At 39.7% G+C, this 24,520-nt stretch overlaps 1 protein-coding gene across 3 annotated transcripts in view; it reads left to right on the forward strand.

Annotated features, from left to right (window-relative positions):
- Window positions 1-23,233, forward strand: part of PLEKHG7 (pleckstrin homology and RhoGEF domain containing G7) — a 52,513-nt gene extending 29,280 nt beyond the window's left edge. For all 3 annotated transcript variants that reach the window (XM_033117824.1, XM_033117825.1, XM_033117826.1), the window contains 7 exons: window positions 2,211-2,385; window positions 5,442-5,557; window positions 5,907-6,000; window positions 11,065-11,144; window positions 12,896-13,049; window positions 20,612-20,709; window positions 21,742-23,233. In XM_033117824.1, the coding sequence (XP_032973715.1) occupies window positions 2,211-2,385; window positions 5,442-5,557; window positions 5,907-6,000; window positions 11,065-11,144; window positions 12,896-13,049; window positions 20,612-20,709; window positions 21,742-21,849 (825 nt within the window). In that variant the 3' untranslated portion in view covers window positions 21,850-23,233. The remainder of the gene's footprint in view (window positions 1-2,210; window positions 2,386-5,441; window positions 5,558-5,906; window positions 6,001-11,064; window positions 11,145-12,895; window positions 13,050-20,611; window positions 20,710-21,741) is intronic.
- The last annotated feature ends 1,287 nt before the right edge of the window (window positions 23,234-24,520 follow it).

The following is a 24,520-nucleotide window of genomic DNA, read 5'->3' on the forward strand; positions in this document are numbered from 1 at the left end:
CTGAAGTACGGAGAAGGGAGGGGATGGCTCCTAGAGCTGCATCCACCATGCACTCCTGTGCTCACTTTCATGACCTGCCTTCTGTATGTAGGGAAGTGGAAAGGATCATGTCCAACAGCATTCCTGTGAGGAAGAGCCCTGGGTGTTTTCAGAAGAACTACTTTGATAAAGTTCCTAGTGGAGGAGGGTGAAAACCACAAGGACATGGTCCACCTAGGAAAAACAAATGCCAATTGCTAAGCATGAGGCTAGAAGAGAAGTGGGGAGGAGTTAGAGGGAGGAAGAGAGAGTAAAAGCCCTTTTTTCAAAGAAGAGAATGGAGACTAGACTTCAGGAGGAGAGCACACAATAGATTATACAGATGCTATATTATAAAGTTGTACACCTCAAATTTTTATAATGTTATTAACCAATGTTACCCTCCAATACATTTAATAATAAAAAATAATTTAAAAGGAAGAGAATGGAGCCATAAAAAGGGGGGGTGCTGTGGATGGACTGTGTACTTAACGCCACCCACAACCAAAATTTTCAATGAAATAAACATACTCATAAAACATTTGGCACAAGTGTGATTACAGTGGAAACCAACATAGGAAACCAACCAAGGGGTTAAGTTTGGCATTTGGCCCATGCTGTTCAGGGAAGAACCAGTGTGTGTGCAAGCAGGAATGCAAAGGCCAGAGGAAGCCATGCAAACCTCAGTCTCTCAGTGAGTTTGTAATTATCTAAGGGAGGGCTTTGGGCTTGGTGGGGGTTGGAGCCAATTGTATCTAGATCTCTGAAATGCAAGGGCTGACACCTGGGCATAAAGACATATGAAACTATCTGGGGAAGCAGAGAGAGCCTTCCACAATGTACATTGACCTAGCTAAGGCTGGTCCTGAAGGTTCTGGGTCACGAGGCAGAGGAGATAACCTGGGCCTGGATTGAGAATGAAAGACAGAAAAGAGACGATAGCCTGTACCAAGAAAAATATTCAGTGTAGGGGCAGGACCTCATTACAGGTGAACTCAGTGTGAGTAGGTAGGAGAAGAGAAGAGAAGAGAAGAGAAGAGAAGAGAAGAGAAGAGAAGAGAAGAGAAGAGAAGAGAAGAGAAGAGAAGAGAAGAAGAGGAAGAGAACACAGCATTTAATATTTCTTGATGTACATGTGTGAATAGTAGCCAGAGACCTGTCTCCCTGAGTCATGTGTCACCTGCACAAAATCCAGGGATTCTCAGGTTCTAGACAATGTCAAATTCAAAGAAACAGTTCAGCAGATGAAACAAATTGTTGAACTATTCTCATGTTTACTTGTGTTTCTCAAATACCATTTATGGAAATCCAATGTATACCCCATAGCAATACTTACTAGAATCCCATTTCCTGTCTTCCCCATGCTTGCACACCTTGCAACTGCCTATTTTTCCAAACGATCCTCGTTGAACATTGTCTGTGTCTTTATCCTTGTCCTCTCCTTTCTCTGCTCTATAGAATGTGGATCAATTTAGCCTCTTCAACTTTTATTTTCATTTTCTTATATTACTCTGATTCCCTCCAACAAAGCAGAGTCAAGGACCGGATTCAACAAGCAAAAATTCTCTTAACTGTACCATAAGGATGGCAACAGAGATGGCAAAACCAGAAATCTCCCCTGAGGGCCAGGGAGAAGAAGCCAATGAGCAAACTAAACTTTTAAGTGAGAAGGCTAAACAAGGCTGGAACACATATATTAACACATCTTATCACTGCCACTGATGGAACGTGCATTCTCTAGGGTATTTAACAAATTTTAAATTGTTCCTGTGATTCTACATCTTGAAAATTTTCCCCGTTTAGGAGGATTGAGTGGTGATATTACAGGTGACGCTGACTGCTGTTTCATCCCATTACTGGGAAGGCAAGACATCTGAAAAAATACTTTCTCTCATTTCTTTCATTGGCAAGAACAATGTTAGTCAGTAATATTCAATAATACTTCTTAGCTACATCTAAGAACCTCATTTCAGACCCTGAATTTGGCACTGGTAGATAGATGCTTGCTAAAGACAGTTTAATGTGAAATTTTCAAAATCAAAATCTAGTCTGTGGCATATAAACTTTCCCAGCAAGCTCACAGTTGTGTCATATCATTATTGAGTAAAATCTCTAAGTTTCTCATGTCCAGGCTTCTCAGGGCCTTGGTAGGAGAAGTGACATTCTGATATGTCTGCTTTTGCTTTCCCCAGTGGTGTGAGAAAAATGAAAAGTGCAGACGCCTTCACCTGCCTGAGCTGCTAGTGGCCCCACTACACAGGCTGACTCGATATCCCTTGTTGCTGAAGAATATCTGGAAAAGGAGTACAGACTCTACTGAGAAAATCATGATCTACTCCATGAAAGAAAAGGTGGAAAAGTCAATCCGTAAGTCCCTGAGATAAGTAACCCAGAGCTCCAAGGGAAGATTACACAAAGGTGGGTGGCCCTCTGGCTCCTGGGAACAATCTGGACTTCCATCCTAGAAGGTAATTCCGTTGACTTGACGTCATGGCTCTGGGAAATGTGGATTTGACTTTGAGTGCATTGTAAATCACAAAACAATAGGCTCCAGTCACATCCTGGTGAAACCTATGAAAACTCTACCACCAAGTGTATGCAGGACGTGGCTGCCTCCAAGGTTTTCAGATGTGAGTTCAGGCAGGAAAAGTTCTACTTCCCAGATGATTGAAGGCACTTTGTTTTTAACATCCATACTGAGCCCAAACACAAAGCAAATGGGAATAAACATCATGGGAAGCCTTTCCGGAGGATAAATTCCTATTCATCACTTTTTAAGGTCATTGAAATCCAGGGTCAATCTAAAAATAATGCCAACTGCAATCTTTAGAACTGATATTTGGGAATGGGAACAGAACAAGCCCTATGATGACTTAAGTTTATTTGGTAGTTCTATATAATTAAATTAAAATAAAGAGGTACATGATATATGCCCATAAACCAGGCTTTCATGAGTATGCCAAAAGGGAAGAATTCAAATTTATAATTATCAGCTGTACAGATATGATACATTGTTCTTTTGCAAGCTTAAAAGAAAAATGTGAGTCAAAATGGCAGAGTAGATAAACACTGTGCCTGCCTCCTTCCATGAACACATTAAAATTACAACTAAATTTTAGAATAATCAACCTGGGCCATCTGAAATCTAGCCAAACAGAAGTCCTATAACTACAAATATAAAGAAGAAGCCACATTGAGACTGGCTTCTCAATGGGTGGAGATGCAGAACAGGCCCCAAACCTCCCTGTGGTGGTTGGGAGTCAGGAGGGATATCTCGGTCGCAGAAGCTCCCCCCTGCTCCCCTCACTGGCCTCCCCAGCCTGGAGTACTGATGCCAGAAAGAAGAGCCCCCACAACATCTGGGTGTGAAAAACAGTAGGAATTCTGACCATTCCAGTGGGACGGAAGACTGAGAGAAACCCAGGTGTCCTTTTAAACAGCCCACGCACAGACTCACTCACTCACAGGCACTCACCTTGGGTTCCAGCGGAGGGGAAAGGATGGTGACTTGATGGACCTTGGAGACATATGGGGGGCAGACTGAGGTGTGTGGCTTCAGTGAGAGGACTGGAGGACAGTCGGCATTTTCCCAGTGAGGGGGCCTTCTCCCGTGTAGTAGGCAGGCAGGCCGCCATCTTTCCTATGTTGAACCCGCCCCCACAGGCCAAACCTGAATCTGATTGGCCTGGTGAGTTCAGCTGCTCCACCCTGATGACTCAGGTGGAACCCCTCTCTACCCAACTCACACACCACCTGAGGCACTTTTTCCAAGAGCAGCCAGCCCAACCCACATTACACTCTTTCTTGGAAAACTACTGGAGTCCACAGTCTCCAGGCAGGGGGTGACTGAGCTTGGTATGCTCTGAGACTTTTGCTGAGTTGCTCCAGGCTCAGCACTGGCACCAAACCAGAGTCTACATTAACTTAATGACCACAACTCTTCCCACTCTAGTGACCCCCTGAGACCCTGCCTCACCCAAATTGCATACTGCACATGGCTTTATCAGTGGCTGAACCTTAAGGGATCTAGCAGGTGGCAGCAGACCTCAGGGTGTCCTGCCTTTTTGCAGAACTACCCCAGACCTGGTACTGGTAGCAGCTGTCCTCAGTTCACAGCGTGCCCTCTCCCTTGTGCCTCCAGGGTTAGCATGGGCAGCAAATAACTGGATCACTTTGAAGTTCCTACCAAGGTAGACCCAACAGTCACAGGCAGTGGCTGACCTGGGCCTGCACCAGAGCCCCTCCCAAGAAACCCCAGAACCTACATACTTAGATGCTGGCTCCAAATTATAGCAGAGCACCACCCAATTAGCCCCGCATGTGGCATGCCCAAAGGGTGGTCTCAACAGACACCAAAGAAATATAGTCAATTATATTGTGATAGCATAGTATGGTGTCAGATGGTTGCTGGACTTATCATAGTGATCACTTCTTTAGGTATATAAATGTTGAATAACTACGGAGTGCCCCTGAAACTACTATAATATTGTATGCCAGCTATATTTTTAATAAAAATCTTAAGAAAAAAAGAAATGTTAAAGAAGAAAAAAACGTAAAATGACCATTCATTCAGTTGGGAGTTTCTTTTCTCTTTTGAAATTTTTTGTTCAAATTCTAAAATGACCCAATGAACTAGAATTAAGCTTATCAACTGAATAAGACAAAAATTCAATTAAAAACAGACTTTTAAAAGGTTTTAAAGTAATTTTGAAGATTATTACTCATTTTGAAAAGCTTGTAAGAAAGATAATAGCATCTCGTCTGGAGATTTCTCAATAAAATATGGATTTTCATTGTTGGGGGAAGAGATCCCTGTGGCCTTCCTTTAAGTCTTTGAGCTTAAAGATGGTAAATTCTCAAGGATTCCTCTAACTATGTAATTCTATGGGTTTATGACTTGCCCTCCATGTTCCCAGAAATCATTTAAAAACCTCAATAGTGATATGTTATTAGAAAATGCTGGAAAATTAATACAGACCTTCAGAAAAGAAAACAAGTTTTTATCCCAAAAGAACTAATTATCCCTATCATGAAGGGAATGTATGTTTTACGGTTAGGACAAAAAATATGTTTGTCCTTCATGGTGTAATTTTCTTTTCTTCTTATAGTTACAGGCTATGTAGTGTAGGGAATAAGAGAAAGCTACCAAGAACTATACTGATATTATTTAAATAAAAATGCACAATACACTTCCAACTTGCTGAATTAAATTATTTACGCTTCATTTTTCTCTGCAAGAGGCTGATTTGAAATTAGTGAGTTTTTGTAAGACATTTAAACTGCAAGCAGTATGTTAAATGAACATAAAATATGGTTTGACTCCAGGGGTAGTTTCTCTAAATGACTACTGTGCATCTTGGTTAAAATTTATGCTGTAATGTCACCTGAATTTACCAATATATTGAATGTGTCTTGTCTTTCAGGGGATCTTGAAGGAAAAGTGAAGTGGCTGGATAATTTCCAAAAGTTTAGACATCTACAGGAGATCATAGTGTGGCCTCCACTTTGGGATAGAGATAAAAGGTTTTTCATTCCAGAGGTACAAAAAGGATCAATTAAAACTTATGTCCCTTTCCAGGAGTTTGGCATTCAGGTGGAAATACACTAATCTTTCAAAGTCCCCAGCTGTCTGCTTGGGAAAAAAAAAAAATCTAAGTTTATGAGCAAAAAGTAAAGCCTTCTTCCATGTGGCATGGTATATGGGGAGGCTCACATCTTTGGGTGGTCTTTCTGAGAGGTTTACCCATACTTCCCCATTCCCACGTCCACCTACTGGCGTTTCTAAATGTCTTGACCTTGATAGGCAGAGTGCATTACCCCAGCTTCTGAAACACGTTCTCTGCCAATTACTGACAACTGCTCTTTGATTTTCTCCCTTGTTTTGCAAGTGCCTGAAACATGTTTTTAAAGAACACATGGCAGAAAACATCCTGTCACCAAGCAACAGACACCTTCTCTATGAGGGAAAATTAACTCTTGCAGGTAAGCAACTGCTTCCTTTAAAAACTCCACATCTTTGCTACCTTGTAATTGTTCAATTGTTGCTAATTGAAGGGTGGGGGCAAATTGTATTTGCCTGTGGATAAGGTGATGGAAGATGTGAATCAGAGAACATCCTAAGGAGTCAGGCAGATGCTGGCTTGATCAAAGATTTCACAACATAACTAGCTATGTGCCCTCCCTTTTCTCTCTGAAAAATGGGATAACTCTATCTATCTCACAAAATTGTTGTTGAAATAATATACCCAGAGAGCTTAGCTCAAGGTCTGGAACATAATGAGCGGTCCATGTCAGCTGTTGTCATCATTTTACTCCTCCAGTGAGCTGGGCAAGAATCCTATCAGTGTTACCTGAGAGCCAGTTATGTAACACGTGTCGTGCTAAGTGGGTATACTACTGGAGGATAGAGAATCATTATTCTGTATAATCCTTTCCCTCTAGTTGGAAAGCTCTGCCATTATAAGCAGAACTGCAGGATAAGTTCAGAAAGGAAGGTACGGTCTGTGAAGCTGGAGTACCCAGGAAAGGCTTTCTGTGGTCCATGGGACTTGCAGTGGGCTTGGAGGAATAAGAAGATGGAGGTCAGTGGAAGGAAGGTGGGCAGACATCCCAGAAAAAAGAGCATAGCAGGAGAAAAGTCTGGGAGGCAGAAGCCACCTGAGAGAATAGGCTCTGGTAGAGTGGTTAGGGGGCATGACCCTGGAGGCTGGCTGCCAGGAGCCTTCCCAGCTCGGCCTCCTCGGGCCTGAGGAGGTGTAATCTTGGGCCACTTACAGCCATCTCCCGTTTGTTGTGAGGATTAAATGAGCTAAAGGGTGTACAAGCACTTGAAGAAAATGGTTGGCACAGAATCTGTGCTGAATAAATACGATTAGAAAGGGCTGCCTGACGAAATTAGATTTGCACCCATTCATTTGTTCATGTCTGCACAAAATCTTGATTGGGTACCTATTTTGTGTGAAGCCCTGTGAGGTGTGAGGGTGCCTATTTATGGGAGTGTGAGATCTGCTGGGGAGTGCCAGGCAAAAACTCCTTATTTGATACACATTTGTTGAGAATCTGCTCTGCTTTCCATATAGCATTACACATCAGGTGGGGACACACTCCAATTGGCAACTGCCAGCTAGAGAAGATACAAATACCCAGCATTTTACATCGAAGGGCATTTTCATGCATTTTGTCTTTCCAGTGAATTATGCAGAGAAGTTACATTTAATCCCATGTCATAGGTGAGAAATCTGAGGCTCAAGGAGCTTCTGTATCATGCTCAAGGAGAACACTAGCCAGGCTGTCTCAGCCTAGTAGGCTTCCAGAATCGCAGTAATTGCTTTGGAAGCCAAACAGAGGGACGCAGCCAGGAAATCTTTCTTCAGTGCACTTTTAAGCCCATGACTGGTTGCTTTTAAGCCAGCAACCAGTGGTAGGCTTAAAAGTGCAGTGAAGAAAGATTCATTAGAAGTAATGCACATAATAGAGTAGAGGAGGAGACCAACACAGAGACCAGAAGCTCCACAGTGAAGCTGGGTGAGGTGAGAAGAGCCTGGGTCTGTTTCTCAATCATTCTTAACCTGTACACCACCCCCACCCCTTTCATTTGAAAAGATAACAATGTTACATTCTCTTGGATGTTATTTATAATTTCAAAAATAATTATACATTGTGACAAACCAAATCAAACTGATGAAGCAAAACACAGCTCTGTGCTCAAACACATGCCTTTTCCTCCAAAATTGGCTTCCACCTGGAAATATCAGAGATTTTGATTCACCCCTTCCCTCTATCTATCAACTGTCCAACACTGTGAGCTACACTGGTCTGTCTTAAAATGTTAGAAATGGGCATGGATAGAAAAGGATAAATGTGAAAGGTCTTTGAAAGGCAAAAGTAAGAGGACTTTATGATTGACAAAATGGTTAAAGAGGAAAGGAGTCAATGTCTCCAACTGTTCTAATCCATGTGCCTGAAAGGTTGGTTGACCACACTAAGGGTGGTGGAGAGAGTGGGTCAGAGAGTCAATTTTAGGGTTCAGGTGTGGGTGTGATGAGAAGTCACGTGGGTGTTGGATGAATATGACAATGACCATCTCTCGGTGAAAAGCCATGTCCGATGGCTTTTCACACGTCACATAGCACGGGGGTGCTTGTCATGGAAGTGGGAGTGGGAGACTGACCTAAGAAGGAGTCCATAGACCCAATGTTCAGAAAAAAGTTTCTTGTGGAGTCACATGTGGTAGGATGGGATGAGCCACAGAAAGGTCACTAACACCAGGCCCATAGTTCCTCAAATTCCATCAGAGAGGAGGCGCCATATAGGACTATGGAGGCAAATTTAAAGTCGCTGGAACTTTGACTCAGAGTTGGCATGGAGGTGTGGTGGGGTGGAGGTAATAGTGTTAAAAGAAAGAGGACATCGTTTTAAATGGAAAAATCATTGCACCAAGAATCGGGATCTAGCACCAATTGTAGACTTTGGAAAAATTGTTTAAATTCCCTTCATCTCTTCTGTAGATGTTGATGGTGATGATGGTGGTGATGACGATGAGACCTAACACATATATATATACTTTGTTTCAAAATTTCTTCCAGCTTTAAAAACTGTACTATTGTAAACAAAAATGTGTATTTTCTCATTCCCAGAAAGTACAAGTTTTCATAACTTCTGGAGCACAACCAACTTTGCACTTAGCTGAGTGGAATTGCAGACCCACAATGTTCGTTGGTTAAGTCTAATAAAATCATTCGGTTCAAGTTTCTCACTGGGCTGTAATAGCTTCAAACTCCTGGGAGAATAAATGCGAACAGCCTGACTTCATGCTTTCAACCTTCTTCCATAATCATCTTCTTTCAGATGATCATATCTACTTTTTAGCACTATCAGTTCCTGAATTTATCTTATTTCAAATCTTGCTTGCGTGTTTATTATGTGTCCACTCTCGTAGAATTAAAGCTCCTTCAAGGCGGAGATTCTGTCTTAATCACCGATGCATAGCAGGTGTTCACTCTCTGTTGACTGCTTGATGGGACAGGGCTTCACTAAATGATAGCTAAAATTATCAGTATTTTCTATAATAAAGTCAAAGACACAGAAGGTGCTCATTGCCTGTTTGTTAAAACAAAAGACTTAAAATTAGCAGGAGAGAACAAAACTTTCATTTTTGACCATGATCATCCCCCTGATGTATTATGAGTGGCAGAGGTTGGGGAAAACATTTAACAGGTCCCGAAGGTCTATCGTTGTGCGAATATTCCATTCTTAGCGCTGTGTGTGTGTTAGGATATTGGTTCAGCCATTGGAGACAGAGAGAGAGAACAATCGCTTAAAAGGACAGGAGTTTATTTTTCTCTCTTGTAAAATGCTGAGCTTTGTGACAGCTCTTCTCCGTGGAGTGAGTAGGGGCCCAGGTTTCTTCCGCCTTTTAGTTCTGCCATCCCTGGGGTGTTGCCTTCTTCCTTGAGGCCCAGAATGAGTCACCAGTGTGTCTAGCTCTTGGGAAGGGAAGAAGGAAACAGGAGAGCAAAGCCCTGCTGTTTCAGGATATGACTCAGAAGTTGCACACTTTTGCCTATATTCCATTGGTCAGAATTTAGTCACTTGGTCATATTTAGTGACAAGGAAAGCTGGGAGATGTAGTATTTATTTGTAGTGAACATGTATACACTAAAACTCAGAAATATCCTTAGTACAAAAGAAGGGATGAATGTTTTTTGAGGGACAATTAATAGGTTTTGCACAATTGACTTGCAAAAAAAAAAGTTTCTAATATTGATGGAATATAGTTTTTATTAAAAAAAAAATTCAAGGACAATTCAAGATGGAATAGTATACCTAATTTCTCTTCTATGCAAATACAGAAAGAATCTTTCCTCTAAACTTAAAGAAAGGGAGGAAATAGACGTGAACCCTAAATATTTTATCTATTAAGTTCACTTTAGCCACCTACTTTTCAAAGGTCAAAGTATACAAGAAAGAACTTCTAGAATAATATAAATAAATAAAATATATAGAATAATAAAAAATATATATTTACTGAGTTTTCTTATATTTATTTTAATCACATGTCACATTCTCCTCTGAACAGACTGCCTTTTCCTCTGAAATCACTTAAATTTAAGCACTTCTAGCTTCTAAGGGATAAAGTTAGAGAGGGCGATACCTTATTCTAATATTTGATTTCTCTTCTACTACTAAACCCTTTGTAGAGAAAAGCAGAAAAGCCTATTTGCATTAAGTGACTATCAAAAGTAGTATCAACAGTGTAAATGTAAAGCTACATTAAGAATATTTAAACATTATGAACACACTGTAAAACTTGAGAAACCAGTAGTTTTAATCACTGTCATCGTCAGCTACGGCCACCGTAACAAAATGCCACAGACTTGGTGGCTTAAACAACAAAATTTATATCTCGCAGTTCTGGAGGCCGAGAGTCCAAGATCAAGTTTCTCGCCAGTTTGATTTCTGGTGAGAGCTCTCTTTCTGGCTTGCAGGTGGTCTCCTTCTCAGTGTGCACACAGGGTTGTCTCTCTGATGTCTCCTCTTATGATGACATTAATTCTAGTGTATCAGGGATCCACCCTTATGTCTTCATTTATTCTTATTTACTTCCTTATTCCAAATACAGCTACACTGGGAGGTTAGGACTTCAACACATGCGTTGTGTGTGTGTTGGGGAGCGGGAGGTGGGGCATGATTTAGTCCACAGCGTGCCCTGTATTTCTAATGAGTCAAGAGGCAAAAATGCTATGTGTTCAATGTCTTAGGCTTAGTTGAAACCTTTATAAATATGATCCAAGTTTCTTAGATCCACATGAAATGCATCACAAATACAATGTCTTTAAAGTCGTGAGCTCAGGCTCACCTCAAGTCTCTGCTTTAGGAAGAAATCACCCAACAGTAATGCAGCGTTCTGACCCACGTGATCGGAGCGTCCTGAGCTCCAATGGGGTGCCAGGGTGCCTGGCCTGTTTTGGGATTCTTTGGTCTAAAAAACAAAAAACCTTCTGCTTATTATTTCCAGCCCCAATTTCACCTTCTTTCTTTCCTCAGAAAGTACAAGATTCCTGGATGTTTATCTGTTCCTCTTTGATGATTTCCTCTTAGTTACGAAAACTAAGCGCAACAAAAAGGTAAAATGCTGCTATTTCTAAATACGTATTTCTAAATAAGTTGTGTTAAAAATATGAAAGATTCTTATATGTCAAATTGGGATTTACCCTCTGAAAAATGGACACATCATAAAATGTTGGCTTTTTCAGTCATATGGTTCTGAACTAAAAAAACAACAAAAGCAAGTTACATTTCTTAAGGATGTCAAAGGATGTGTGCATTTTTTAGAATAACAGTCTGTATACTTTGGAGGTAAGTCCCAAAAGCCACAGGATTTTATTCCTGACCTGCCTAACAAATGAAACCAAAATGCTTTTGTCCATATTGGCCCTTTCATCATCCAAATTGTCCACCACAATGAATCCTGCCGGGGTGGGGGATGGGGCCCTCTCTAAACTGTCTGCTACTATGTGCGGAGGTGATATCCATCCTTCATTCTGATTTGAAAGCTCACATCATTCCTGGAAAATAATGAGCTGGGGGTACAGGTAAGAGGGGGCCCTGATCTCTCAGGGTCCACCTGTATAGAACAACAGAAGCCAAACAAAGTATAGCTAGCATCACAGACAAAATGAGCCAACTAGGGCTTAAAGCCAAAAAAATCTTAGGAAAACAGGAACTTTTTCCATTACTTAAGTATCAGTGGTTACTATTATTGTTGTTGTTACTTACCAAGCCAGCTGATTAGCCATACACAGAAGCAAGATCATGATAGTAAATATCTCAAATCTTTTAATAACCTAGGCTTCTAGATGGCATGTTGGTTAATTGAGGAAAATAATTTAAGGACTTTTAAGCAATAAAATAGACACCATTAATCAATCCATGAATAGTCAAATGCTCATTGGGGAGGGAGTGGATATTGGAGAATATTAAGAATCATGGTTTTGAAACTTGGATGACCTCCTCTTAAGCTACCAAGACTAACATATCTGAACAAGTCAAGCTCTAAAAAATATCCCCTTTAAAAATCCTGATGCTAAGCACAGCCAACTTCATTTCAAACATGGCTCAAATCTGAGTACATGAATTAATGGCAGCCCATATCCACTGTATTAAAAGGTAATATTCTGGTTTCCATTCACTGTATTATAAGGTAATATTCTAGTTTCTTGCTTCACAACTTGATCCCAAAATAAGGAATGTTATGTTTTAAAGTACTCTTTAATTTCCTCTGTCTAATAAATCTCGAGAGTTTTATTGACTTCATAAGCTCAAAAATAACCACTGAGAGAAAACATTAGGTTTCACTTATTTTTGGGGGGAAAAAATCCCTCTTTGCAATTTAATGCACAATATATGTCATGCAAATCACAATCTTCAACACCTGTTTTTAAAAATTCAACATTTTATATATTCAAAACAATTTCAATTACTTATAAATTATACAGCATGGAATATTTAGAGTTTAGTATTCAATCCCATGGACAGAGTTGGCCAAAACAAGACTCCCCTTTCTCATTCATCTCACATCAGTACTATAAAGAGATACTGGAAATGAACAGCTTCCAATTGATATGATGGTGATTAAAATGTTTCCCAGTTATAGATGTCACACGTTATTTATTCAGGTAATTAAACTTGGATATCAGAAACCCTGTGCTTTAAATCACTATGTACTTTGGGAAAATACCTTTCAAGATCCAGAAAGAGTAGTAAGCTGGATTTCAAGCAATTGTTTCTAAAAATCAATTTGCTTAAGGATGCACTTTAGGTATGTGCAACAATACTGATTTCCTATTTATTGCATTGTTTTCCTGCTTAATTTCAGAAAGGTGGAGGTTCAGACACCACTTATATGTGTCCTTCACTTACTGCTGAGCTGCAAACAGTAATAAAAGAGGGTGGTTCATGTACGGTTCTCGATCAGCCCATTCCACTCGATAGATTGGTAGTCAAAAGTATCGATCCACTCCATGTGTCAGGTATGTGGCAATTTTCATCATTCAGTTTATCTGTTTGCCATCACAGAGTTTTATATTGGCCTTTTTTGGTAACAGCACATGAATCCAATTTAAGTTTTCATGAAAGACAATACCGAGTTCCTGTGTGGCTATATATCACTCACTCCACGAATTAGCTATGAAAAAAGTGTTGGACTTGGTTTCCAGTGCTTGGATGACCCAGATCTGCCACTTGCTAGCTATGTGACCAAAGGTAAGGCACTTAAATTTTCTACACCACAGATTCCTCTTGGAAAAATATAGATAATAATATCTCCATCAGTGAATTATCATGAGAATTAAATGAAATAATGCATGTAAAGCACTCAATAAAATATAGCTATTTTTAGTATTTATATTATATTATATTATATTATAGTTATTAATACTATTGCTGTTGATAAATCACTAGTACACCACAATGTGCTATGCAAGCCTAAGATATTTTATTATGATAGTTCTATAGAAACAAAAATGCCAAAAATATCTATAAATATACGATGTATATATATTTACATACACATCATATGTACAGGTCAGAAATATACATCATTTTTATTCATTTTTTAAGCATTTCCTGAATGTCTAATTAGAACCAGGCACTCTGTGGATGCCCCAGAATTGCAAAGATGCCTATGAAATAGCCCTTGTTTTGGAGGAACTCTCAGAACAATGGAAGATCAGTAAATGCTATGGGAGATCCAAGATTGCAGAGTAGATAAACACTGAGCCTGCTTCCTTTGATGAACAAATTAAAATTACAACTAAATTATATACAGTCAACCTGAATAACCATCTCCAATCTGGCTGAACAGAAGCTTTATAACTAAGGATATAAAGAAAAAGTCAAGACTGGTGGTAGGAAAGGAGGAGATGCGGAAGTGACTAACCCCAAACCTCCATGTGGCTGTTGAGAACTGGGAGGGGTATCTCAGCCATGGAGGTTTCCCCCAAAGGAGCAAGGGGCCCCAGCCCCACACCAGCCTCCCCAGCCCAGAATACTGGTGCCAGGAAGAGAAGTCCCCACAACATCTGGCTGTGAAAAACAGTGGGATTCTGACCATCTGGGTTAGATGGAAGGCTTCGGGAAACCCATACATCCTCTTAAAGGGCCTGTGCACAGACTCTCTCACTCGTAGGCACTCACCTTGGGCTCCAGCGGAGGGACAGTAACTAGCGGGATGTCAGAAACATATGGGCGGCAGACTGAGGTGTGTGGCCTCAGGCTGAGGGCTGCAGGACAGTTGCCATTTCCTTGTGAGGAGGTGCTCCTCCCATGCAGCTGTCAGGCGGCAGCGGCCATCTTTAACATGTTGAGCCCGCCCTTTATGCTTACAGCCGAATCTGAATCTGATTGGCCTGCTGAGCTCTGCTGCTCCACCCTGCTGACTCACTGGGACCCCGCCCCAATGAACTCCCCCAATGCTGGAGGCACTTTCTCCAAGAGCAGCCACCCCCACCCAAACTGCACTCTTTCTTAGAAAACTATCAGAGTCCGACAGACCCCAGGCAGGTGGCAACTGTCCTTGATGTACTCTGAGACTTTCATTGAATCGTTTCAGTCTCAGCACTTGTACCAGAGTCTTCATAAACCTCGTGACCACAACTCTTCCCACTCTAGTGACTCCCTAAGACCGTACTTCACCTAAAGTGTATAACACATGAGGCTTTATCAGTGGCTGAACCTTAAGGGAGCTGGCAGGTTGCAGCCGGCCTTGGGGTGTCCTGGAATTTTTCAGAGCTACCCCAGGCCCAGTACTGGTGGCAGATGTTCTCAGTTCTCAGCATGCACTGTCCCACATGCCTCCAGGGTTAGCACAGGCAACAAAAAACCATGGATCACTTTGTAGCTCTTACCAGGTAGTCCCCAGCTGGTCACAAGCAGTGGGTAATATGGGCCTGCACCAGAGTCCCTCCCAAGAGGGACAAACATACCTGGAAATTGGCTTCAGACCACAGCAGAGCACTGCCCAATTAGCCCCACAAGCTGCACACTCACAGGACGGTCTTAATAGGCACCACAGCCTCCTGCAACAAATGCTACTCAGTGGGGTAAGCCCCCTGCACAGCAGCCTGTAAGGTGTGGATGTGGCCAAATTCCACATCCAGTCAGCCTGAGGTTCAGTTCCACTCACTGATGTGCTAATAGCAACCAAGGCTCGACTATGATAGGAGGGTACATACAACCCACACAAGAGAAACTCCTGAAGCACCCAGTGCAGGTGACCAGGGAGACTGTGCCACTGGGCCCAACAGGGTACTTACTACAAAAAGCCACCTGGCCAAGACTGTGGGACATAGCAGATCAACCTAATACATAGAAACAGACAGAGAGGCAGCAAAATGAGGAAACAAAGAAATGCATCCCAAATGAAAGAACAGGAGGAACCTCCAGAAAAAGAACTAAATGAAATAAAGGCAGGCAACCTGTTAGATACCAAGTTCAAAACACTGGTTATAAGGATGCTCAAGGAACTTAGTGAGAACTTCAACAAAGAGATAGCAAGCATAAAAGAAGGAACTTTAAAAAGAGAACCAGTCAGAAATGAAGACTACAATAACTGAAATGAAGAATGCACTAGAAGGATCATCACCAGCAGACTAGATGAAGCAGAGGATAAAATTAGTGATTTGGAAGACAAGGTAGCAGAAAACACTCAAATAAAACTGAAAACGAAAAAAGAATCCAAAAAAAAAAAAAATGAGGATAGTTCAAGAGACCTCTGGGACAACATCAAGCATAGCAACATTCGCATCATAGGGGTACCAAGGGAGAAGAGAGAGCAAGGGATTGAGAACCTATTTGAAGAAATAATAACTGGAAACTTTCCTAACCTGGTGAAGGAAATAGACATACAAGTCCAGGAAATGCAGAGAGTCCCAAATAAGATGAACCCAAACAGGCCCACACCAAGACACACTAAAATTAGAATGGCAAAGGTTAAAGACAAAGAGAGAATCTTAAAAGCAGCAAGAGAAAGGCAACTAGTAATTTATAAGGGAGCTTCCATAAGATTATCGGCTGATTTCTCAACAGGAACTTTGCAGGCCAGAGGGATTGGCATAAAATATTCAACATGATGAAAAGTAAGGATTACTCTACCCAGCAAAGCTATTATTTAGAATTGAAGGACAGATAAAGAGCTTCCCAGACAAGAAAAAGCTAAAGGGGTTCATCATCACCAAACCAGTATTACAAGGAATGTTAGAGGGATTTATTTAAGATAGAAAAAAAAAATCAAAATTATGAATAGAATGGCAATAGCTACACATCTATCAACAATTAGTTTCAACGTAAATGGATTCAATACTCCAATCAAAAGACATAGGAGAGCTAAATGTATAAGAAAACAAAACCCTTACATATGCTGCCCACAAGAAACTCACTTCAGATGGTAAAACATATGCAGATGGTGTGTAAAGGGATGGAAAAAAGATATTTCATGAAAATGGAAATGAAAAAAACAAACAAGGAATACTTATACCAGACAAAATAGACTTTAAAACAAAGGCTATAACAAGAGACAATGAAGGACACAGTAATCTCACTTCAGGGTATTTATCTGAAGAAACCCAAATGCTACTTCTAGGGCCGAGTGCATCCATATGTCCATTGCAGCATTGTTTACAATGGCCAAGAAGTGGAGGCGGCCTGGGTGTCCACCAATGGATGAATGGATAAAGAGGAGGTGGTACATATGTACAATGGAGTAGTGCTCAGCCAGGGAAGGGAATGGGTTCTTGACATCTGCGGCGGTGTGGATGGACCTGGAGGGTGTTGTGTTGAGTGGAGTATGTGAGACAGAGAAAGACAGATGTAATGTGATTTCGCTTATATGTGGAATCTAAAGAACAAAATAAGCAAACAAAACAGAAACAAACTCATAGATACAGAGGACATACTGATGGTTGCCAGATGGGAGGGGGGTTGAGGGTGAGTGAAAAAGGGGAAAGGATTAAGAAGTACAAATTGGTTGTTACACAGTAGTCATGGGGATGCAGGGTATCTCATAAGTAATATAGTCAATAATATTGTAATAACTATGTATGGTGTCAGATGGGTACTAGATCTGTTGGAGTGATAGATGGGAGGGGGATGGGGGCTGGGTGTAAAAGGTGAAGGGAGTAAGAAGTAAAAACTGATAGTTACAAAATAGTTATGGGGATGTAAAGTAAACCACAGGGAATATGGTTAATAATATGGTAATACGTGTATATAGTGCCAGGTGGGTACTAGTCAGGGGGAACATTTATTAAATTATACAAATGTCTAACCACTATGTTGTACACATGAAATTAATATAAAATAATATTGAATGTCAATTGTAATTGAAAAATTTTTAAAGGAGGGAAAAAGGCGAAGGGGAATAAGAGATCCAAATTTCCAGCTATAAAACAAATAAATCATGAAGATGTAATGTACAACATGGGGAATATAGTCAATAATATTGTGATAATGTGGTACGGTTTCTGGATGTATCATGGTGATCACTTCTTCAGATATATAATTATCAAATAACTATGGTTTCTACCTGACACTAATATAATGTTATATGTGAGCTATATTTTAATAAAAATTTTTTTAAAAATGAGTAAATGCTGTCATGAAAGCCCTGGCACTCAAGGGACTTAAAGGACATTTTGGTCTCCTCAGTGCTGGGTGGGTGGTGGCAGTGTTCAGAAGGAAGCAGAGGGTCATTCTGCTCCTTGGAGACCTGCTGAAGCCAGCAGGAAGGGAGCGCCTTTTTGTCCCAAAGGGGGAGCAGGAAAAGAGGGAGCACTACGTGCTCCCCTCAGCTCCACCCCAGCAGCCCAGAGCACCAGTGACTGCCAGTTTTGCATAGGACTGACCTATGCATAACAGAGCAACATTACACAGTGAATGAATGAATAAATGAATACACAAACAATAATAATAATAATATTAATAGAAGACATTTACGTTGTTATGCTACATAACTAAGTTACATATTTAAATGTTTTACATATGTTGATGTATGAATGCATACAAACTCCCTCCCCAAGAGCAGAAGGAGCCTACTAAGGGGAATCCTGCATCCAGAACCAGGGCCTTCTGTCTTTTTGGTCCATTCTTTCTACTTCCACTAGGATTCACGGAAAAGTGACCTGGGCAAGCCCTAAGGCCTGATTTGGCTGGAACCAATCATGGTTTATATAGATCAAAGTCTGCATCAGCCAGGTGGTTGCTGGATGTATCATGGTGATCACTTCTTATTTTAATAAAAATATTAAAGTAGTTTGCATTTAAGTAGCAAACCCTAAAAGTGGCATCTCAGGGGAGCGAAGCCTTTGCCTGGGAGGGCACCCTCCACCCCCACGGACTCAGTGAAGGGCAGAGCAGTGCAGAGGGCAGAGACTCAGTATGTGAGGCCCAGAAATCACTTCCTTTTGTTGGTTTAGTTTACTTTTTCACGGGGGAAAATGTCATAGCAGAGGAATTTATTCTCTTACTATAGTGGCCATAGTTAGAAGATTCTGGCATGATAATTGAACTTGAAGGGAGGAAGCTGTCAGGACCCCATGTGGCAGACTGGCAGGAGCTTGGGCTCAGTTTACCCACAGTCCTGCCAGCTTTAAGAAATGGACTTTTGAGGGAAATCTGACATCACTGGATTACCTTGGAAAATGTATATATATATTTTTTTCCTTTATTCCTTTTTTTAAAAAAATAAGAACAATGCCTTTTAAAACTATACTTCCACATTTTTGTTGTTTTTCACTACCATCTCTTCTTTTTTTTTTTTAACATTTTTCCTATTCCTCTGCTCTGTTATTTTGACTGTTAAGATACAGTGCACAAGGCAGAGTAGCTGTAGAGTAAGAAAGAATAAAAGGCAGAAAAAGAAGTTGAGCTCAGAGTGACAGAGACTTGGTTTATTATGTACTGTGTGATCTTAGAAAAATTAATCTAAGTTTGTTTCATTTGTAATCGGGAATTAGCTGACCTATCTTACACTGTTGTTGTGTGGTTAAAATGACACAAAACAAACAAACAAAAACATAGTGCAGAGCCCAACACATAGTAAGTGCTTAATAAATGGTGTCAATTATTATATTAGAATGTCAGGGGGGAAAAGAGCAATTCCTGGTCACATATTATCTCCTTATTTTGTTATACAAGCCTAGGCCCGCCTGGTCCTTTTGCTTGTAAAGCCTCTTGTACCCATATTACAAACCAAACAAATGATGGACATCTTGAATAACTGAGAACCATGGTTACAATTTTTGAGGAAAACGGATTCCAAAATCCAGCCAAGAACAACTTGATCTTTAAAGCCTCACTTGCTACAGGGAATTTATAAGAAGGAAAATCAGGGAGTAAAATAAACACAACAAGATCTTTTTTTCCAGAGAGTCATTTTAATAGGTTTAAAATGAGAGGATTCACCTCAAAGAAGCTGGACATAATTTCATGACCTTAACAACCGACTTTGTTGTGGTAGGATTTAGGAATTATGAGGTTTAGACCGTTATAAGTATAATTGGTGATACTGGAATAGTCCTTGCAGTTTAAGAAAATAAAAGTCTTAGATGAAATTCGATTTTGAAATGAGGCCCAACCTGCCTCAATGAGTCTGAGTTAAACCCACAAACTCTAACAAACAGAAATAATGACAGTGGACAAGCATCAGCTTAATGAGAAGCCAGGAAAAAAGATCACCTTTATCCTCTGTGAAGTAGTTGACATGACCAGGAGACAAGCCTGGTTTGGTTTCTTGGTTTGTTCCTCAACATAAATCAACTATAGAAAGAATGTATAGGCTGCAGAATTTTATTCCCTGTGTTGAATTAATAATTCAAGGAAAAAGCTTTCATTTTAAGAGCTCCTGGTATATGAAGAAGGAAGGAGTCTGCTCTCCCAGTGTCTCCTGTCATTTCTTTAAGAGACCATCTAGGAAATAACAGGACAGAATGTTTCTTTTGCAGACACAGAAACCAGGCCAATGTTTCTTTCTGTTTTGTTTTACATTTCACATATTTTGGTGGAAGCTGGATTTCATTTGAGTCAAATTTTTGGCTTTTCTTGGCCTGTTGTGAAGCATTCAGGTGGTTTTGCATTTTTGCCACATCTTAATTTGCTTATAATCCTTGTTTTGATGTGACTTCCCTTTAAATACAAAAATTAAAACATTTTAAAAAGGAGAGGCGGGGTAAAAAAAACAGCACTTCCACTATTTTCTATATTTTTATTACCTATATTTTATACATACCAAATCCGCCTCACATAACTCAGCTTCTTCCTTGAGCAGGGGCCTATTTTTCATCACTTAAGCCATAACTGCATTTCATCAAGGCCGGAAGTTGTTATTTTGGGGAGAAAGGGTTTTCATGTTTAAGTGGGCTCTATTTGGACATAGTAGAAACATCTTGGTCTTGGAATCAGACCTTTTTTTGTAATCTACATAAAGCTCCTACCTTCATTAAAAAGAAACAAAAACTCCAGGTTCTTTGAGAAGAACTGAGCAACTGTTTGGATTTCATATGAAATGATTTGGCTTTTTGTCTTTGGAATCTCTTTCTAGTCGTTGGCCTGAGACATGCTTTCCTTATTCAACATGAAAACAGATATCGACAGTGCATAGCAGCGTTCTTACTACAGGCCCAAACGGAAAACATCAAAGTATGTATCTCAATTTTGTAGGTTTTCATTCTTTAGACTTGACCTAAGGAAAAATCTCACCCCAAACTTAAGTAAAAGTGAGTGGAAGGTTTTGCTTATTTCCCTTGCCAGCTTTGGGAAGGGCAGACGTTGGGTGGAGGAGAGGGATATGGACATCTAGTCCATATGCTCAGAAACCTCAAGGTGACAATTTCCAAGGTGACGCTGGCAGAGTTGACACAGCCTCCCTTGTTCTCTCCTGCGGCAGAAACTCAAGAGCGGCTTCTGAGTTCTACAGTTTCTGTAGGAAATGGGGGAAGGACTGCTTTGGGTTGCATGATTGACTTTTAAGATGCTGCAATCCATTTCCAAAGGCCAGTATGCAAATAATGTGATGTCCACTTAAGTGAAGGGCTGCTGCAATAATGAACCACATCAAATCTGCTCTTCAACCTTTGAAAATGCTGCCACTGTTTTTACAGCGAAAGAATTGAGGAGCGGCTGCCTTTCTGACTCATTTTTCTTAGAAGTTTCCACTTTAATCTTTCCTCTGGTAGGCTTTCATCATAGCAACGAGGTGGCCAGGCAATACATGCAATATTGCATTCGTGTTGAGGACTCAAGTTTCCTGGGTTACCTCCCTCAATCTGTTTTTCAAATTATACCATCGGTTAAGAATTTATACTTCCACACAAAACAGAAATTCAACATTCAAACTACTTATATTCTCAGTGCTCATTTTTCTAATTAGTCATCACTGATTATTATGGTTCTTTGATTACTCATGACTGTTTATCCCTCTTACATATCATACTCATTTAATCCATTTGCATTTTCATATATGATTAAAGATATTTATATTAGATGTAAGAAAGAAAACGACAAACATGCAAATGTTTCATTAGTCATCTCTTTTAAAGGGCAAGTCAATAAATACAAAAGAAAATATTAATCCAAATATGGGAGAAATTGCCAGGTTAACATTCTCCCCTCCCGCTGTGTGTGTGTGTGTGTGTGTGTGTGTATTTATCTATCTATTTATTTATTTTACAGAAAACATGGATTACACAAATAACAGCAGCAATCTCTTGCTTCACCAAGAATCAGGAAATCAAGAACATGTCTTTATTCACATCGCCTGTAGAATCCTCTGAAATTTAGGGACCTAAAACAATCTTTTTAGACACGAGAGATTAAGGTAGTCTTTCATTCAAACTTCTGTAACAGTTAGTGATGAGTTAGAAGGAAATGTGCATTATAAAGAAGTTCCAGAATTTGAGAATTTGAGCTAGGAAAATCGTCTAGAGGAAGAAATTTGAACTTGGAGGAATTTCTTGACAAGTATGTACTGATATCCAGACTGCATTAAAATGTTTCGATCAGGCTTCCCAGAGGAATGAAGGGTGGTGCTACTATCATTTGTAAAGGGTGAGTGGCCAGATGAATGGGAGTAGAGGAGGGAAACGCTGAGTGTGTCCCATATAAATTACGGCATCTTACTCTGTGTATATCTATAATGAACTCGACTTTCCTACATGGCTGTAAATCGGTCTGACTGCTTTGCAGTCCTACGTCACACACAATGATAATTCTTTTGATACAAAGTTTGATTGCTATTTTAATACATTAAGCAATAAATAAGGTCTACATTTAATAGCAGTTTGGAAATTCCTATTCTCCAACAGTTTACTAACCTCAGGTATACTTCATAATACTCTAACGCGGAAGTAGAAAATCCCAACGACTAAATTCCATTATTTTAAGAAAGAAAAAGCAAATATCTGTTCCAGTTTCACAAGTTAATACTTATACATGGGATATTTTATTAGGAATAGTAAGATATCTTTCTCTATACCTCACTTTTTGAAGAATGATGGAGTTTGGCATAAAACTACCTTCTGGTTTCCAGTGTGTGTTTGTGTGTGTATGTTTTAACATAGTGCAGCCACTTAATTTGGCAGGACTTGAAACTTCATTAGAATTTTTATTAAGAAAGGCAGCTTGAAGTATTATATTATCATGATGGAATGCACTATTAACTACATTTAAGGCACTAGTTTTTATGGTCAGATTATATCAAATGGAAATTCACATATTTCAATTTCAGCCATGGTACCTTGGAGTAAATATATCAACTTGGGCTGCAAAGACAAATACCTGAACTGATCTCTTTCAGTTGAAGAAGGGGATAGTGAAGAGGAAGCTTGGGCAAGTCATGTGTACAGTTAATTCTTTGAGGAAAACACAAATTTCACTATGCAAATGGGCAGTACAGATGAGTGCAGCACAAAGGCTCTTATGCAAAGGCCGAGTCTCTGTGTAATAATGTCAGACACTTATAGGAGTAAGTGAAAATAAAAGGGAAATCTGGAAAGCAGTAACTACTTTTAATATCTAAAAATAATTGGGAAAAAAGACAAAGAAAGGGAGAATAGACTTCAAGTGAGTTCTTAGAGATGGAACTTGGATGAGATTGAAAGCAATTTATGTCCAGGAGAAGACAAATAAACTTATGCAAAGCAAGATTCAGGGAAAAAATTCTGGTCAAAAAATAACACACACACACACACACACACACACACACAACACACACACACACACACACACACACACACACACACACACCAAAAAGTTTATACATATTTTAAGAACAGAAAACTGTATTAAAATTGTAATACTCAATATATACCGATAACAAAAGATAAATACAAGTCATGTTTGACTTCTGCAATCACAAGAGGTGCTCTAAGTGGTTACCATCAGCGTCCATTTCTGATTATGGCGAACTACTGTTTGAGCAACGTTGACCAAAGTGTCCACTTGTATATATTTTTTTGGTACGTGTGTGTTCTAAAATGTCATTAAAGGGAGAGAAAGACTGACTAAATTAACATCCAGAATGTAAAATAGCTTCAGAATATGCTATATACAAAGAAATATTAGCACTCCTCTGTTCATTGCAGCACTATTTACAATAGACAAGACGTGGGAAAAACCTTCATGTCCATCGGCAGATGAATGGGTAAAGAAAATATGGTATATACACGTATAGAATCGAATACTACTCAGCCTTAAAAGAAAGAAATTCTGCAATATGCAACATGGATGAACCTTGAGGACGTTATGCTAAAGGAAATAAGCCAGTCACAGAAAGACAAATACTATGTTATTCCACTTATATGACATACCTAATAACATCAAATTCATAGAATGAAAGTGCGAAATGGTGGTTGCCAAAGACTGAGGAGAGAGGGAAATGAGGAGTTACTGTAATCAATGGGCATAAAGTTTCAGTTAGGCGAGAGTAAGCTCTAGAGAAGTGCTGTCCTGTACACTTAAAGGGATGTCACAAGGGTACATCTCATCTCATGGTGGGTGTTCTCACCACAGCAAAATAAAATTTTAAAAAAGAATATGCTATGTATATAAACTGGAATTCTATAAAACTCACAAAAGAACATGTCTAATATGGAATATATTAAGTGCTTGAGAATATGCACAATAAACTCTTCAGAAGGAAGCACATTAGAATAAAATTAAATAGCACTTCTGAAACTTTGGTTCCAGGGTGGGGGCTGGCAGGGGTAAAAACAATGGTACATTGAGTCTTCACAAATGTATCTTTAAATGGTCACCTGGGTATTAAACTTAGATATACAAAAAAAGAAGGGATTAATTTAATATTGTTTAATATTTCTTTTTACTGGTGTTAATTCTCCACAATAATGAACGGAATGAAAAGGGAATGTCTCAAGCAAAATGGCATTAGTAATTTCTCTTGAAATTATGAACTTAATTATTATTCTAAGCTGAATATTAAAGCATACTCACT

Source organism: Rhinolophus ferrumequinum, chromosome 10 (assembly GCF_004115265.2).
Source record: "Rhinolophus ferrumequinum isolate MPI-CBG mRhiFer1 chromosome 10, mRhiFer1_v1.p, whole genome shotgun sequence".
In the NCBI taxonomy this organism is placed as follows: Eukaryota; Metazoa; Chordata; class Mammalia; order Chiroptera; family Rhinolophidae; genus Rhinolophus; species Rhinolophus ferrumequinum.